The following is a 19,294-nucleotide window of genomic DNA, read 5'->3' as shown; positions in this document are numbered from 1 at the left end:
TCTATAGAGGTCCTGAGGAGAGCAGGGCTTAAGAAAATGAAGTTTTTTCTTTTGCATTCCCTAAGCAGCGGACAAAGCCAGGTCAAGATCACTGTTCAACGGAAAAAGCTTTAGTGTTTGAAGGAGAGAGAATGGAGAAAGTTCACAAAAGCTGAGCCCCCGGAGGATTCCTGTTCATTCCTCAGCGTGATGTTTTCCCTTTCCTTAAAAGTGCTGCTAAAAGCTTGGAGGGTAATGTGACTGCCTGTGAGCAGCAGAACGGCTCTGTAATGTCAGAAATATTCACCAAACTAGATGTTCGCGCTCCTTATACAACAGATTAAATGACCGCAATTTGGCCGTCATTTTTTCTGCAGCTCTCGCCGGACATCCTGTAGGGCTATAGTGTAGCTGACGTGCCAGCGTTTCAGGCTTTAACTACCAGAGGAAAAACAAAGAGTAAATGAGGCCACCTCTGCGTGGCGGATGGGGGACACGTTTTGATCATAAAGTGCTCTAAGAGCCTCGAGTGCTGTTGCAACCTTCTTTTTTGTATACTCTTTAATTACCATAGATAACTGTGGCTGAGCACTGAAAAATTGTTTGCACAAAAATGTTCCCATTCTAGACTGGAAAAAAAAATAAAAAAATAAAAAGGAAACAAACTTGGAGTACTCCAGCGATTAACAACATATTCCCTATCCACATGATAGGGCAGTGTTTCCCAACCAGGGAGCCTCCAGCTGTTGCACAACTACAACTCCGAGCATGCCCGGGCATGCTGGGAGTTGCAATTTTGCAACAGCTGGAGGCCCCCCTGGTTGGGAAACACTGTCATAGGGGATAAGTGTCTGATTGTGGGGACAGGGGGTCCAACCGCAGGTACCCCCCCCATGATACCCAAAATAGGACCCTGAATCTCCACACTGTATGGAGGGTTGGGTAAGCATGCGCTCCAGACATTTTCTATGGGAGAACTGGAGATATATGAGCACTCTAGTTTCTATAGAGAATGTATCGAGAGCCTGGTGACCCCAAATTCTATGTGGCGTGGAGATTCGGCGCCGTGTTCTGAAGATCTCAGAAGGTCCATCTTCTGACACTACTTATTACTTTTCCTATGTGTGGCAGATAAGTTGCTAAATGCAAACGTACCTGTCTAAAGAGGTACTCTGGAGGAGAAGAAATTTTTTTTCAAATCGACTGGTAGCAAGTCATAGGAACTAGTGTGTGGTGTAAGTGATGCTATATTAACCATAATGGGTCAAGCATTATATCTGCCAACAGGCTGAGGAGTCATAAGGTCCCGTTTTACACCCTCCGTATCCTTCTATGGCAGTAGTCTCCAAACGGTGGACCTCCAGATGCTGCAAGGCTACAACCATCACCATGCTCGGATAGACATTGGGTGTCCGGGCATGTTGGAAGTTGAAGTTTTGCAACATCTGGAGAGCCACAGTTTGAAGTCCACTGTTCCAGGGCAATAGTACAATGCCTTGAAGTGCAAAAACTCCTTTGTGCCAGAATGCTGAAGAGCAGAAGATGTTCCTCCACTTATCCATGGATGGACGTGTGAAGGACCAGCCCTGCAGTCTTCACCTCTTTCATTCATCGGACTTCTGCATTTAATACCCTTGTGATACTGACCTCAACAAGGTCATTCCTCCTTTATGCAGCATTAATGCATACAAGAACTGCAATCCTGTCCTTATTGATTTCAGTCCTTTATTAATAATGAATGGACTTAGTAAGGAGTGTAAATATATGTAAATATAGTAATATCTCTTTCTGTAGCCTGAAAAAAAAAAAATCTAATGAAAGCAAATATTTGGTGACATATCAGGTAATTATAAGTCCATGTAGCCTTTTTGCTACCCAAGGCACAAAAGTATCACAAAAGAGGTCATGTTTTGGGGGTTTAGATCTGTGGATTTATCACTGCAGAAAAATGACCATCTTTTTTTTCCCCCTCCTACAATGGCCATCTGCAGCAAGCCCTAAAATCCATGTACAGTGATCACTCAACTTACAATGGCCTCAACATACAATAGTTTCAACATACAATGGTCTTTTCTGGACCATTGTAAGTTGAAACCAGACTCAACATACAATGCTACAGACAGTCCAGATCTGTGAAACGTGTCAATGGCCGGAAGAACTGACCAATCAGAATGGGCATTTCACTGGTAAAACCCCTGTATGCCTGAAGCGTATGCACTGACTGATGTCTGGTAGAGCTCCCTACAGTACAGGGAGGTATTACATGTGCACTTTACCTGTACCAGGGTTACCTGCTCCTTTGGACACCAGGTGAGGTAGACTCCATGTTACTTTTTTAGGACACTGTGTACTGTTCAGGACCCTGAAGAAGCTCCTGTCCTCTACATAGACCAGTGTTTCCCAAGCAGGGTGCCCCCAGCTGTTGCAAAACTACAACTCCCAGCATGCCCGGACAGCCTTTGGCTGTCCGGGCATGCTGGGAGTTGTAGTTTTGCAACAGATGGAGGCTCCCTGCTTAGCAAACACTGACATAGACCGTGATTACAGCTCCCAGCAGATCTTTCTTACTTTTAGATCTTTCTTACTTTTATGTAAGGATTTGCTTTATCCATATTAGTTTTCTAATTATTTTTCGTTAATCCTCACTTTTTCCTATTTTTGGATGACATTTTGGTGCCTTTAGAACCAATTACCAGGTTTCCATAGAGTTATGGTCTCAACATACAATGGTTTCAACATACAATGGTCGTCCTGGAACCAATTAATATTGTAACTTGAGGGACCACTGTATTATCCATTCATTTTTTTTCAAAAATGCAAAAAATAAAAAATAAATATTAATAAATAAAATGTATGGAGGCTTGCTGCTGAATTTCCACTTTACAGCACGATATTCTGCTGTGGAAAAGCAGGTCTGAAAAATAAACACATATATACATTTTTGCTGCTGTGCAAAAACCAAACATTTAACAAAAAACTGCATCAAAATCTGCACACACTTTTTCAATGTAGATTCCTCTAGATTTCTGTCCTGTGTGAATGTAGCCTACTACTTACAACCCTGAGCACGAAAACATGACTAGAAAGTTCTAGAATGACCTTAAAAATATTTATAAGGGTGGATTCACACAAAGTAGATTTTGTAGAAAATAGGACTGAAAATCATTTTCATTCTGCGCCAACCTAGGGGCTCATTCACACTACGGATTTCATCTGGAGGTGATGCCGGCAAAAGATGGCGACTTGTCAATAGACAGCAGAGCAGATTCTGGCGAAAGGATAAATAGATTCTGAGGTCCAGAGTTCTGTAGTGTGAATAGTGCAGCAGAATCACACTGAGAACAATAGGAGGCTGAGGCACCGTATTTTCCAAGTGGAATTCTGCTCATAATATCCGTAGTGTGAATGGGCACTAAGTCTTAAAGGGGTATTCCAGGCAAAATCTTTTTTTATATATCAACTGGCTCTGGAAAGTTACACAGATTTGTAAATTACTTCTATTAAAAAATCTTAATCCTTCCAATAGTTATTAGCATCTGAAGTTGAGTTGCTGTTTTCTGTCTAACTGCTCTCTGATGACTCATGTCCCGGGAGCTGTGCAGTTCCTATGGGGATATTTTCCCATCATGGATAGCTCCCGGGACGTGACATCATCATTGAGCAGTTAGACAGAAAACTTCAGAAGCTAATAACTATTGGAAGGATTAAGATTTTTTAATAGAAAGTTTAACTTTCCGGAGCCAGTTGATATATGAAAAAAGTTTTTGCCTAGAATACCCCTTTAATAAAGTTTCTTGTTACTGTAAAGCTTAAAGCTAGAAAGAGCCAGTGCGAAAGATTATCAAAGAGTAGAGCTGGGCGGTATAACCAAACATGTGTATCACGGTATTCTTGTTCCACGGTATATAACGGTATTTCTTTCACCCCCCCCTCAGATCATGTGACCCACCAGCGCTGTTCTGCTCCCCCCAAATCATGTGACCCGCCAGCACTGTTCTGCTCCCCCCAATTAATGATAAGCCTAGCGGGGTACTACTCACATATGTCACCCACAAGCACTGCCCTTTGTTGTTTGTTGGGGGCCGCCGGCGCTGGAACTCACTGTACGCCAGTGGTCTCCAACCTGCGGACCTCCAGCTGTTGCAAAACTACAACTCCCAGCAGTTGGCTGTCCGGGCATGCTGGAAGTTGTAGTTTTGCAACAGCTGGAGGTCCGCAGGTTGGAGACCACTGCTGTACGGGGTATCCCTATGCCCGGGCTGCAAAAGATAAAGAAAATAAACTGTAACTTACCTACGCTGGCCTCACGCTGGGGACGGGAACGTCGGACAGCCGTCAGCCTATCACCAGCCGCAGCGATCTCTCACCCCGGCCAGTGATAGGCTGAGCCCACTGTCATGTAAGAAGCCAGGGCGGGACATCGCTGCGGCCGGTGATAGGCTGACAGCTGTCCGACGTTCCCGTCCCCAGCGTGAGGCCGACGTAGGCAAGTTAGTTTATTTTCTTTATCTTTTGCAGCTCGGGCATAGGGATACAGTGTACAGCAGTGGTCTCAAATCTGCAGACCCCCAGCTTTTGCAAAACTACAACTCCCAACATGCCCGGACAGCCGATGGCTGTTCGGGCATGCAGGGAGTTGTAGTTTTGCAACAACTGGAGGTCCGCAGGTTGGAGACCACTGGCGTACAGTGAGTTACATCGCCGGCGGCCCCCAACAAAGAGGAGGAGGGCAGTGCTAGACATATGTGAGAAGTACCCCGCTGGGCTGATAATTAATTGGGGGGGAGCAGAACAGCGCTGGCGGGTCACATATGATTAGTTCCCCGATGTGGGGACAGCGCAGCAGGCTGATAATACATTCGAGGGGGAGGGGCCCAACCCGTATTGCGGTATGGGGGAAAATTCATATCGTGCAGCCCAAAAAGTTCGGTATTCGGTATGAACTGGTATACCGCCCAGCCCTATCAAAGAGTCTAGAAAATCTTTATCTTACCAGCACAGGAGCGGGCTTTAGCCCTAGATGATCTGGTGGCTTGGGACAAAGGCCTGACCTTCACCAATGGGTTCTTGCTGGACAATGCATCACGAGCTGAAAGAAAAACATAATCAATAGGCCTATATGATAACTACATCAGTGATTACTTTATAATTGATTATCTTTGAGCGTTTCATGGAAGTTTTAATTGATTATTGACATTTTTTTTATATAAGGCAAGTTGTTTTTTGTAGTCACAGCCAAAGGCTGTCTGTTGCAAAACTACAACTCCCAGCATGCACGGTCAGAGGCACACTAGTTGGAAAACACTTCACTAGATTATCACAATCAGTGATTCTAGCCAACAATTACCCAATGTGTATGGGCACACAGTGTTGTGTGGCAGCCTATAGGGGCCTTAAAGGGGTATTCCAGCTCTATACATCTTATCCCCTATCCAAAGGATAGATATGTATGATTGCAGGGGTCCCACTTCTGGGACCCCCGCAACCTCTGTGCATCCCCCGGCATTCTGTGCCGGGTGCTGCCTCCGAGATGAGACGTCATGAACATGCCCCCTCCTGACATCATGCCACATCCCCTCTATTCATTCATGTCTATGACCCGTCAAGCCCCCTCCCATAGACATGAATTGAGGAGGCATGGTGTGATGTCACGAGGTGGCATGGTTGTAGAGACAGCACCCAGCACAGAATGCTGGGGGCTGCACAGAGATCGCAGGGGTCCCCCTTTGGATAGGAGATAAGATGTAATGTATAAGACCGGAATACCCCTTTAAAATTTAAAGTTAGCCATACAGCTCCCATAGATGATGACAAAGACAGCTATTCCTCCTGTCCTTCCCATACACCTGCCTACTCGTTCGGTTGCCATCTATTTTTCCTGGCCTCCAATACACATATGTACACTCAGTTAGGCCGAGCATGTATGTATGTATGTATGTATGTATGGTTAGTGGGGAGAGGGGAATAATGTGCTGCCAGATGCCTCTGGTGGATGATTAACTCCCTTGAGAACAAAAGTGCCATATGCTGGAATTCGACAAGAGCTGGTACATCCCCAAACCATTTAAGATCAGTTGGCTGGTTCTGCCAAAATCACCAAGTTGTCCAACCTTGCCGATATTTGTTTAGTCACTTAAGGCTCTATTCACACGTACAGTATGCGCATATTTGCAATATGCACATGATTTGAAGCTGCAGATTTCAATGTCAACTAAATGACTGAACAGCTTCAAATCGGCAGCTTCAAATCCTGTGCAGCAAATATGCGCAGGATACTGTACGTTTGGATAGATCCTTAAAGGACATCTTCAGCAAAATACAACTTATCCCCTTATCCCCAGAATAGAGGATAAGTGTCTGATCGCGGGGGGTCCGACCGCTGGGACCCCTCACGATCTACCGTTCGGGGCCACGGCTCTGCCGCAGCTCTCCCGTGCAGGAGGCGTGCCGGCCGCAGCATGACATCGCGTCCGACATGCCTCCTCCATGTAGTTCTATGGGAAAGGCGGGGAGGCAGCGTTCGTGCCTCCTTGCCTCTCCCACAGAACTGTATGGAGAGGGGGCGTACTGTCGACCTCAGCAATGTGGGGGCCCCTTTTGGGAGATCGCGGGGGATCCCAGCAGTCGGACCCCATGCGATCGGACACTTATTCCCTATCCTGTGGATAGGGGATAAGTTGTCTTTTACAGCAGATTTCCCTTAACCCCTTAAAGACCAAGGACGAAAAAGTAAGTCCTGGTGCGGTGGTACTTCGCGCACCTGGACGTACATTTAAGTCCTGTACAGGACTGCGAGCATCGGAGCGATGCTCGGGTCATGTGTGGCAGGTCCCGGCTGCCGATAGCAGCCAGGGACCCGCCGGTAATGGCAGACATCCGCGATTGCAATACAGATACAGATCACTGCATAAAATGAGCCTGGTCCTTAAGATCAAAATGGGCTTGGTCCTTAACAAGATACTGAAAGGGTAAGAAACAGGGTTTGGATACACTCCTAAATTTTCTCTATAATGTAAAACAGATAAGGCCTGTGTTTGCGTAGTATTTTTTTTTCCCTTTGCACTATTTAAAGGCAGGGCATCTAGTTTATGCATGGCATTCTCAGGCAGATCACCATACCTGTGATAGGACTGGAGAACACTCCAAGAGCATGTGTATCGTCTACCCACTTGATATCAAAACCTTTCTTCCTGTGGAATAAAAGATGGATACGTTTAAATACACAAGTCACACAAAGAGCTGCAGGCAAGGGAGAGACATATAGGTAATAAAGTTATTACCAGGGCACTGTATGCCTTGCACACATATAAAGCCTGGTCACTGTGTCCAGTTACTACATACCATGTATCTGCTCACAATGCACCATGTTAATTCATATGTGACCCAGCTATGGGTACATATAGGGAATAAAGTGTGGAATTGGAGAGGTGAGAATGTGTGAATTTTTGGGAGATTTATGTAGTAATGAAGCCTCTAAATTAGAGCTAAAGTTGTATAGGTTTATTTACATAAAGCGTTACTGTTATTTATAGAAAGTTTTGATTTGTTGGGGTCTCTGTGTGCAGACCTCCACAGATCTGTAAATACAGTCAGGAGAAGCACGCGGCTGTGGGCTTCACTCTTAGTCTACCCAATGGACCTACAATGGAGCAGAGCTCCCGCAATGAGTCAGATCGAGTGGCGAGCCGGGGAGTGAAGCACACAATCTAGATTGTAGGGGTCTCAGCAATGAGACCTTAAAAGGGTACTTTAACGCTGGAGCCAGCACCTTGTGATGTCATAGCCCCACCCCCTCATGATGTCATGCCCGCCCCCTCAATACAAGTCTATGGGAGGGGGCGTGACATCCGTCACGCCCCCTCCCATAGACTTGCATTGAGGGGGTGGGGCGTGACATCATGAGGTAGTGGGGATGGGACGTCACGAGCTGCCGATGCCGGCTCCAGCGTTCGGAACAGTTTGTTCCAAACGCTGAGCAGCGGAGTACCCCTTTAACTAGTAAAAACTATGTTTTTTTATTTTTTTATTTATTTTTTTTAAGTGTACCTATCAGTTTAAAAACAAAACAAAATGATGACGTGTTTGAGTGTTCATACCCCGAATGACTGCTTAAAAGAAATAAAATTAAAAAAAGCGTGTGGAGCGAAGCACGCATCTGAGCACCTTTCCTCCCCCGTTTCTCTGCGCATTCAAGCAAGACGGCCCCATAGACTTACATTGGGGGTCAGTCTCAGTCAGGTGATAATTTGCTTACACACTATTCCTTGGCTCATTCCACTCCGACTGATCAAAGCTTTTTTTTTTTTTTTTACTTGTCTCTGACATGTGATATTGCCCATTTACCATTTAAATGACATTAACCCTTTAATCGCTGTATAAGGAAATGTTCTGAATATTAAAATTTATTTTGTTTCAGCATCAGGTCCTCCTATTTTCATGATACACATATGCACCAGCAAAATAATCCTTTCTTCTGAAGACTAGGCTTTCATAATCTTGACTTGATACACGGTTATAAACCAAGGCTGTGAGCAAGACTAGGCCACAACTCCATTTTTTTAATCTGGATATATTTCAACGCTTGGTTGCGAGCACAGTTGTTTAAATAATCATCTCCCAGCTTTTCTAGGGTACAGGACAGAAAATTTGGGGAAAGCACTTCTGTATAACTTACACACCGATTTGCCATTTAATAGTCTGGAAATGCAGTGCGACAATCTTTTCAAGCTGTAACCGTAGGAATGGTGGTCACTTAGCTTTCCCAGAAAAATACATACTTAAATGTGCACATTGTCAGACACAATTCTTTTTTTAAATTTTAAATTTTAAATTTTTTTAATATGTTGTACATATTGGCAAAACATTTACTTTATCTACTTCATACATTTTTTTATTTTTTATTTCCTATGTATAGAAATTATGGCTTATTGAAAAGACCACTTTGGCCCCCATAGCATTCAAAACATAATCCTGTCTGGCTGCAGCATCATCATCATCTTTGTCCAGGAAGTGAGACTCCTCTGTGCTCACTCCTGTCCTATCAGACTGCAGCATGAAACCAGAGAGGAAGGGGTTACAGAGCAGCCTGCAGTGATTGGATGAAGAGACCCAGCACTCAGGGAGTAAGCGGAGTCATGCACAGTGAGGACACTCCTTTCGAAAGCAAGGAATGAAAAAGTGAGCAAAAGAAATAAGAAATGTGAGAGAAATATAGGTCCTAGATACATAATTATATATATATATACACATGATTAGGATTAGGTATGAGTAACCTAACTTTTTTGTGGGCTATGACAGATACATTTTCAGAAAACAAACGGACCTATTATCTATTGCATATACAATAAAACATTAAATAAATATACTAGAATAACAGGGAGGACAGGACTCACTGGTAACTTGCAAATGCACGGACTAAATCCTCGGTCTTAAAGTCTGCAGGGAAGTCATAGATCTCAATGACATGTGACAGTTCCAGATCATCTATCTCCAGCTCTTTAGGCTCGTAGCCATAGTAGTCATATCTGGACTCCTTCGGGCCCTCATTCTCGTCCTCTTTCAAGGTCGGCTTAAAGAAAAAAATAACTAGAAGTGATCCTATTTTATATAGCAAGAAGTTAGGATTAAATACTGTATCTAAAAAAAATATATATCATAGAAACAACTTTTATTTCTTTTAATAGAGTGCTCCAAAGCCAGTGTTAAAGGAATGACTAGGGCCGGATTCACACAAAGCCTGCCAGGGTTCCCAAGTGACAATATGCAGTAAAACCTACAATTTCCCCATAATCTATGTAAAACATAAAAACACCATTAAATGTTTTTATATCTATATGGAAAATGGTTATAGCATCCTTCAATGTTATGTAGCGTTTTTTGAAACAATAACCACCACTGGGGGGAACTTAAAAGGAGAAGTCCAGTAGTGAACAAGTTGTGAACAACTTTATCCCCTATCCTAAGGATAGGGGATAAGTTGCAGATCGCGGGGGGTCCGACCGCTGGGGCCCCCGCACTCTCCTGTACGGGGCCCCGGCAGCCCGCGCGAAGGGGGCGTGTCGACCCCCGCACGAAGCGGCGGCCGACACGCCCCCTCAATACAACTCTATGGCAGAGCCGGAGTGCTGCCTTCGGCAATCTCCGGCTCTGCCATAGCGATGTATTGAGGGGGCGTGTCAGCCGCCGCTTCGTGCGGGGGTCGACACCCGCTATCTGGCCGGAGAGCCTGGCCCCCGTACAGAGAGATCGCAGGGGGCCCCAGCAGTCGGACCCCCTGCGATCTCAAACTTATCCCCTATTCTTAGGATAGGGGATAAGTTTTGCACCACTGGACTACCCCTTTAAAGGGGTACTCCACTGCTCAGCGTTTGGAACAAACTGTTCCGAATGCTGGAGCCGGGAGCTCATAACATCATAGCCCCGCCGCTCATGATGTCACACCCCGCCCCCTCAATCCAAGTCTATGGGAGGGGGCGGGGCGTTACGTCATTGAGGGGGCGGGGCGTTACATCATGAGGGTCGGGGCTATGACGTCACAAGCTCCCGGCTCCAGCGTTCGGAACAGTTTGTTCCAAACGCTGAGCAGCAGAGTACCCATTTTAAGAGCATCCTGAATACAGCAATTAAACCCCCACATCACTTATCGCCTAACCTTTCATACAGAGTTCAGTTGGAACTGTATAAATCTGTATGGTATGAGCGCCCCCCAGTGGTGGCTTGAAGCAGCTCGAATGGTATCCTTTAACTCTATGGCTATGCAAAGTAGAGTATTCTGTATTGGCTAAAAATTTTGTTCAAATTTGCGACAAGCCACATGGCATATGCTATGTGGGATCACACCCTTAAAACAAGGGATAGGTCAATCAGAATTTACCTCTTTAATATGGTGAGGATCAAGACACTCTCCATCGTCATTAAAGAGAGAATCCCAGCTCTCTTCATCAGTAGCACCCGCTATGCATGAAGATGTCCCACAAGGGTCTGAATGCCCTTCCAGTACACAGTCTGTTCCAGTCAATGAATTGTGTTCCCTTAGGTCATCTGAACAGTTCAAGGCAATCACTTTGTTAGAGCACACACCCGGCTTCACATGGTTAACCTTTGGACAAAGCTCTGCTTGTTTTGATGGTGCCTCCGCATTCACCCCTGCTGGCATAGACTCCACAAGTTCTGCAGTGGGCAACTTATCTGCAACTTCCAGGCTTGTCAATGCAGCGAACTCTGCATTTTCCAGTGCAGGTCCAGGCTTTGAAGTCTCCGCCACCATCTCTGGTAGCTCTGCTATGACTTCCTCAGGTTCTGAACCCTCCATACTTTGTGCCTCTTTGGTACTCTGCTGTTCTACATTGCTTTCAAAGTCTGTTGTGCTACCCGTACCCACCAGACTCAACTCTGTATACTCAACATAACTATATACATCATCCACCGCACCCTCTTGTTCTCCATCCTCCTCCTCGCTAATACCTTGAAGTCTAACCTGAGCTTCATTGCCATGCACTGGTGATACACAAGTACGTGCGCCATCTAATCCAGCTTTGGAGCTCTCAGACGGGTACGTAGTTAAATCAGCCCAGTGTTCATCATCAGCTCCGACGCTGGGCTCAATGGCGCAGACAATGGCTCTGTTATCCTCCTCTAAGACACATTCTGCTATAACAGCAGAGGGATCTAATTTTCTTTCTGTAATATCTTCTGGCTTTTCATACGCGAGTGCATTACCCATGTTATCTGCACTGCTTTCTAAGACTGTAAGCTGTCCAGATGGGTCTTTAGTAGTGTCACTTACAAAGATTACTTCAGCGCTATCTGCGCCGGGAAATAAGACCGCACTTTGTTGTACAGTCGTGCCATCTATATTCTCTACTTTGCATTCCCAGCTGTTATCTACGGTATGAGATGGTAAACCTAAATTGGCCTGATTACATACAGACGCGGCGTCGCCTCTTAACTGCTCTGTGCTGCCGGATAACCCTGCTAAGCCTGGCGAGGACATGCCCTCGTTCCTTCGTAAAGCTTCGGCAGCACTTTCTGATTTCGTAAACTTGAACTTTCCCTTGTTTTGTTCTTTCCTTCTGACTCGATCTCGTTCTGACCAAGTCTCCTCGGACTTTCTTCTACTAAAGTTGGGCTGTTTTCGCTGACGATGGTTGGCAGAAGTGGCATGGGGAAGAAAGGGTTTAATTTCGGTCACTGTAGCAGAGGAATCAACGTGTGACGCAGACAAACGGCTTTCAACCGAGCCCGGCAACATCTTCTCATTAATGCTTAGGCTATTAAGAGTTTCACATAATGAATCATTTCCAGACTTTTCTGTCAACGTGTAGTCTGTTCTCTGGTCTTCGTGCTCAGACTGCTTCTTCAAAATGGGCGATCTCGACAACTTGCCATCTTGATGTTCTCCATACTCTTGGACGGTAGAATTCCTGTATCTGTACTGGTTTGGGGTCTTATCAGAAGAGGAACCAGTTTGTTCAGTGGGGTTTTCGCTACTGACTTTTTCGTCACCTGCTGCATGTCGTCTGGCCTTTGGGACATACAAGGCTTTATCAGGCCTTCGAAGTCTAGGTCGGTATGGATCCATTTTATCCTAGATGCCCTGAGATGATCTGTTGTGAAGGAAAAACAATGAATTAGATATTTTTTTACTATGGCTTATGTTTTTTTTTTTTTTTATATTGCTAAATATTTGGTAGTAGAAAGCTTTTTATGGAATTTTTGGAATTGTCCTTTCAGGGAAACTCCTGTCCATTGAATCTCAAATCTTCTTATAGTCCAGGCCAGTGGTGGGCAACCTTTTTTTTCAACTGAGCCAAATCTCGCCAAAACCACAAGTGAAATTTATTTTGAGAGCCACATTTTTAAAACCGAAAATACATAGGATGGTACACTGTTTTTAGTTTCAATAAGTTTTTATTGAGAATTTTCTGCATGCAAGTATCCACATAGGTCGGGGGGATACAAATAACACAACTAATAAAACAAAAACTTTAGAACGATATTTATCGATAACGTTAAATTCCGTAAGATTTGCCTTACAATGTGTAGAGAAAATTACATCCTGACAATGACTGACAAAGTCACAACCACTAATGTGAACATTGGCCTTGCATTTCCTTGGATAGTTTGAGTAAGGCAGGTTTGTATATTGTTGTTTTTAATTTTAGGCACGATTCCAGGTTCTCATCGATGAGACGATTTCTCAATTTACAACCGCAGCAGCACCCCATATATCCCATAAGCTGATGCTATTACTACGGGAGGGGGGGGGGGGGGGGAATTGTGGTGTTGCTGGTGGATGATAAGTGTACTCCTGCCCCACACCCCCAGTTTCCACACATAAGGTAGCATAATTTCCCCACATTAGGTAGCAGGTTCCCCACATTAAGTAGCAGGTTTTCCACATAAGGTCACAGGTTCCCCACATTAGGCTTCCCCATATTAAGTCGCAGGCTCCCCACGTTATGCTTCCCCACATTAAGTATTAGGTTCCCCACATTAGGCTTCCCCACATTAAGTAGCAGGTTCAGCACGGTAGCATAGTTAACCCCCCCCCCACACACACACAGACACACACACACACAGACACATGGCAACACTTACCTGGCATAGGCTTCGCTTCTCCTCTCCGGCGGTGGCCCACGAGTCCTCTCCGACGGCGTACTCCTTCGTGGGTCTGCGGAGTGACGTCACTAGCACGACGTCTCTCGGCAGGCCCGGGCTGCCGCCGTAACTGTGAGGAGGTAATGGAGCGCTATTGAAGTGGCCGCATCAGACGGGGAAAGGGGAGTGTTACAGTGGTGCTATGGGACAGGAGCGGGCGCATTGGATGACAGGGGGTTCGGGGGTGCTACGGGATAGGGGCGGGTGGCAGCTGAAGGAGGTGCTTTTGGACACATGGCACGAATAACACAGCGAGCGGCGCAAGAAAGCAAAAAATAAAAAATAAATAAAAAAGTCCTTCATTTTTCCGCCCCCTGGTCCTTGCGCCCTTAAGCGACCACTTGGTCTGCCTAATGCAAGCGTCGGGCCTGCGGGCGCCCGGCACACAGAAGAGCCGCATTAAAGTGTGTAAAGAGCCGCGGCTTGCCGACCACTGGCCTAGGCTATCTTTATGTAAAGCAACAATTCTTTTGTTCAGATCCTTAGAGAGTTTATTGATGTGACGTGCCTTGTTGAACTTCTAGTGACCAGTATTAGAGTGTGTGAGAGCGATGATATTAAAAATAACACTTATATTTTTTTCCTTTACAGCGCTGTATGGGGGCTCATTGTTTGCGCCATTATCTGTAGATTTTTTCGGTACCATTTTTGCTTAGATGGGACTTTAGATCACTTTTTATAAATTTTTGGTATTTGAAGTGACCAAAAATCAGCAATTCTGGATTTCGATATTTTTTTTGTCATCTAATATCACCACTGAGTGCTCAATGACCTCACCCCCGATATCCCGTTTCACATTGCCCCCTGACATGGACCCTGATATCACCAGTGCTTACTGACATCACCCCTTAAGATCACTGCTGACATCAAACCCCCCGAGAAGTAATGTAATGTATGTACACAGTGACTCCACCTGCAGAATAGTGAGTACAGCTCTGGAGTATAATACAGGATATAACTCAGGATCAGTACAGGATAAGTAATGTAATGTATGTACACAGTGACCACACCAGCAGAATAGTGAGTACAGCTCTGGGGTATAATACAGGATATAACTCAGGATCAGTACAGGATAAGTAATGTAATGTATGTACACAGTGACCTCACCAGCAGAATAGTGAGTACAGCTCTGGAGTATAATACAGGATATAACTCAGGATCAGTACAGGATAAGTAATGTAATGTCTGTACACAGTGACCTCACCAGCAGAATAGTGAGTACAGCTCTGGAGTATAATACAGGATATAACTCAGGATCAGTACAGGATAAGTAATGTAATGTATGTACACAGTGACCACACCAGCAGAATAGTGAGTACAGCTCTGGGGTATAATACAGGATATAACTCAGGATCAGTACAGGATAAGTAATGTAATGCATGTACACAGTGACCTAACCAGCAGAATAGTGAGTACAGCTCTGCAGTATAATACAGGATATAACTCAGGATCAGGATATAACTCCAATCAGGATGCCTCCAGCTGTTGCAAACTACAACTGCCAGCGTACTGGCAGTTGTAGGTTTCAACAGCTGAAGGCACTCTAGTTGGAAAACACTTATACAGTTCGCTCACACCAGCACCTGTAGGAAGAACTCACCCAGGCACCGGGCTGCTCTATAGGACCTTCTTCACCCGCACAGGTCACATGACTGTCACATGACCACAGCCTCCCCCCATTCAGTAGGTACAGAGCATCTCTGATCGGGCAGTCACTATCATATTGTGTGTGGACTGGAGATCGCTGATTTTCAGTGATTGCCCGACCAGGATCTACATGACGAAGGGATTTAAAAAAAAAAAAAAAAAAAAGTGCTTTCACAACTTGCTTACCAAAGCAAACAATGATAAATGTCCCCCATAGACTTAGACTACTTTTAGTCCACTAACCTCAGTATAAGTTGAGATACCTTTTTGCTGATAAGCTAACATCCAGAAGGAACGTAAGCTTTTACTAGGCCCCTTGGCTGAAATAAGAACGAGAGAGCCCCCTACCTGTCTAACCCCATTGAGGCCACAGTCTTTGTTCCTCACAGTGTTTTGCGGGTTAAATGGCCAAGCATGCTCCATATTGTCAGCATAGTTCGGTCACCATTGGTAGGGTAATATGTCAAAAGCGTGATGTAAACAGGGACTATGGAGCCACTAAATCAGTATTTTCTATACAGGGTGCTTCCAGCTGTTGCAAAACTCCCAGCCGTTGGCATGCTGGGAGTTGTAGTTTTGCAACAGCTGGGGGCACACTGTTTGAAAAACAGTGCTAAACACAGCTATGAACTAATTTCATAAATATAAAACTGGATACTATGTGAAAAACAGGGGGCGTTACTCACAGGAGCCGTATGTCTATAAATGGACATCTAGTAAAGATTAAATTACTGTTAATGCTAACAAATCAGCTTTATTATTTCTTCCCTCTGCATATTGTAAAAGACGATGCGATCTATAATTGTAGAACAAAAGATGTCATAGGGATTAGCCGGGTGAGTGGGAAAATAAGTGCACGGCTTGAGGCAAAGGTTAAGCAAGATAAATGAGCACAACCCCGCTACTCGGTAATACATTTCATATTCCACCAGAAAAAATATATATACATCTGTATCTCAGCACAGGGGTCAGAGGATCGGAGCGGCTTTAATTGCCGATATCGCAACAAAGAAGTAAAGAAACAATGTAGGACAATTAAAAAGAATTACCAGGCGGACCTCAATGGCCCCATGTAATGTGAAGCTGTAACTGGGGGTCAATGTAAAAAAAATAAAAAAAAATAAATACCGTAATAATAATTGGTGCGCAAAGTAATAACTCAATTCACTGAAATCAACTAAAGTCTCTCGGCCGCGTTGTTATATAGGTTATATAGGGGCCTTAAAGATTACCTGTTGAGTTATATTACTCGGTACCTAATCCTGATCATGTACATATAATTTGAATATGTCTAGCACCTATATTTCTCTCACAAATACCTTCTTACTGTTGCTCACTTTGTCTTTCTGTGCTTCGAAGGGGGCATGTCCTCACACTATAAGACTCATCTTGCTCCTCAAGTCTGCTGTGCTGTGTCTCCTCATCCAATCACTGCAGGCTGCTCTGTAACCCCCTCCTCTCTGTATTCATGCTGCAGTCTGATAGGACAGGAGTGGGCACAGAAGAGTGCTAGTCCCACCCTCACTTTATGGACTTTATCCCAGTCTGTGCTTCAGCTGGGACAAAGAGAATACTGCAGCCGGAGAGGATTATGTTCTGGATAGTATGGGGACCCCTATTGGTCTTTTTATAAGCCATGATTTCTATGAAAAGGAGATAATATGTTTTATGAAGTGATGTGGTACTGTTTTCTGTTATATTTGATTAGTTCTGTACAATCCCTTTTACCAGCTGTAATCCAGGGGGTCCTGCTACAGACTCAAAAGGAATAAAACAAAATCTGCTTAAAGAGGTACTCGGGTGGGAAAAAGAAAAATGTTTTTTAAATGAACTGATGCCAGAAAGTTTAACAGATTTGTAAATTACTTCCATAAAAAAATCTTAATCCTTCCACTACTTTTTAGCAGCTGTATGCTACAGAGGAAACTTTTCTTTTTGAATAACTTTTTTGTGTTGTCCACAGTGCTCTCTGCTGACACCTCTGTCCGTATCAGGAACTATCCAGAGCAGTATAGGTTTGCTATGAGGATTTTCTCCTTCTCTCGACAGTTCCTGATACGGGCATCAGGTGTCAGCAGAGAGCACTGTGGACAAGACAAAAAAAATTAAAAAAAGAAAATAATTTCCTCTGTAGTGTACAGCTGCTAAAAAGTACTGGAAGGGTAAAGATTATTATTATTTTTTATTAATAGAAGTCATTTACAAATCTGTTTAACTTTCTGGCACCAGTTGATTTAAAAAAAAAAAATAAAAATAAAAATAGTTTTCCACCGGAGTACCTCTTTAACCCTTGTGTTCTGCCTCCATGTGAACATATATGAAGAGTAATGCCCACATCATTAGCCTTGTCGCCATTCCTATGGATTCTAGGCTCTAGCAGTGAAGCTTTGCTTCTTAGCAGGAGAGCGGGCTAACCTTGGCTTTATATCTGGTGTGACACATAAATAGAGGGGGGGGTACACACCGAAAACCAAACATCTTGCTTTTAGCAGAAGGAAACAGTTACCGGCTGTCAGGGGAGTCGCTATCCTCTCATGTGCCGTACTGAGAAAAAGCAATAAAGCTGCATTCTGGAGAACATAAAAAGGCCATACTAAATAAAGTGGGCACCGCTATATACCTAGCATTACAGAAGAAAGGAGGAACAGAGGCACTGGCACAGGTAAGGCGCACATAAGGGTGAGGAGGCCGAGCTAGGATCGGGCAGTGTTTTCCAAACAAGGGTGCCTCCAGTTGTTGCATAACTACAACTCCCAGCATGTTGGACTATACAATAGTATATAGTCTAGGTCAGTGTTTCCCAACCAGGTGTGCCTCCAGCTGCTGCAAAACTACAACTCCCAGCATGTTGGACTATACAGTAGTATATAGTCTAGGTCAGTGTTTCCCAACTAGGTGTGCCGCCAGCTGCTGCAAAACTACAACTCCCAGCATGCCCGGACAGCCGTTGGCTGTCCGGGCATGCTGGGAGTTGTCGTTTTGCAACAGCTGGAGGCACACTGTTTGGAAAACACTGCCATGGGGACTATTAGATGCAATCTTATGATTGCAGACACTGATCAATGCTGTGCCATAGGAACCTATAGCACAGCACAACGCCTACAGCACAGCACGGATCAGTGTTATCAGACAGAACGAACGAAGGTAGGGAACCTCCGCCAGTCCTCTCAGCCGCGGGTGTCCCGATCAGCTCCACTGAGCTGCTGGCATTTTAGACGCCGCAATCAACTTTGATTGTGACGTCTAAAGGGTTAATTCCGGACATCAGCCGGATCGGTGATGGCCGACATTAGCCAGTATAAAGTGAGCTCAGCTCCTTAGCTCGCTTCATACACCCGCTGCACGGCCACGCTGTATACATACGGCGGCCAGTTGTAGAGGGGTTAATTCACCTCCTCCCAGTGCTCGGCACTGCTGGGAGAGACAGTCAGCCGCACAGTGAAGGGCCCGGACCGTGCCGCAGGGGAGCATAGAATACAGCCGCCGACGAAGCCAGACTCTACTCCCATCTTTCCCCTGATTCGGCTCCCATGTGTGCGGACCAACCACCCCCCCCCCCCCCCCCGACGTGCGGCTCACTGTCTCTCCTCCCCGTTATATCGCAATCTCCAATTATCGCAATGGGATTGTGATATATATTGTGCAGCTCTAATCTTAAGTGTACGAGGCCTACAGACTCCCCCTCTAATGGCAGATGTCATAAGGATCAGGCAGATGAAATTTAACTTTCCCGATCCTTTTTGTTCTCAGGGAGGGAAGCTATCGCCTGAGGAGTCCGACAGTAGCAAACCTGCCCCCTCCATACTGCAAAGATCAGTGTTTCCCAACCGGGGTGCCTCCAGCTGAGGCAAATCTACAACTCCTGGAGGAGAGCCTTTGGCTGTTGGGGCATGCTGGATGTTTTAGTTTTGCAACAGCTGGAGGCACGCTGGTTAGGAAACACTGGCATAGAAGAATGCTTGGCAGAGCATGCATGTACATCGGAGAATCAGGCTAGTTCGGGAGAGAG

The 19,294-nt window shown here is 45.0% G+C and overlaps 1 protein-coding gene across 5 annotated transcripts in view; it reads right to left on the bottom strand.

The window, feature by feature from the left end:
• R3HCC1L (R3H domain and coiled-coil containing 1 like) overlaps window positions 1–19,294 on the bottom strand; it is a 47,114-nt gene that overhangs the window by 12,999 nt on the left and 14,821 nt on the right. For 4 of the 5 annotated variants that reach the window (XM_056529483.1, XM_056529485.1, XM_056529486.1 and 1 more), the window contains exons 3-6: window positions 10,853–12,584; window positions 9,372–9,547; window positions 7,099–7,169; window positions 4,973–5,068 (exon numbers count right to left, since the gene is read on the bottom strand). In XM_056529483.1, the coding sequence (XP_056385458.1) occupies window positions 4,973–5,068; window positions 7,099–7,169; window positions 9,372–9,547; window positions 10,853–12,559 (2,050 nt within the window). In that variant the 5' untranslated portion in view covers window positions 12,560–12,584. Of the gene's footprint in view, window positions 1–1,626; window positions 1,775–4,972; window positions 5,069–7,098; window positions 7,170–9,371; window positions 9,548–10,852; window positions 12,585–19,294 lie in introns of all 5 variants that reach the window. The other variant, XR_008846116.1, reaches the window with a different exon arrangement.

The sequence above is a fragment of the Hyla sarda genome, chromosome 7, assembly GCF_029499605.1.
Source record: "Hyla sarda isolate aHylSar1 chromosome 7, aHylSar1.hap1, whole genome shotgun sequence".
Classification (NCBI taxonomy): Eukaryota; Metazoa; Chordata; class Amphibia; order Anura; family Hylidae; genus Hyla; species Hyla sarda.
Note: the sequence above shows the minus strand (reverse complement) of the source record. Positions and strands in the feature narration are given on the sequence as shown.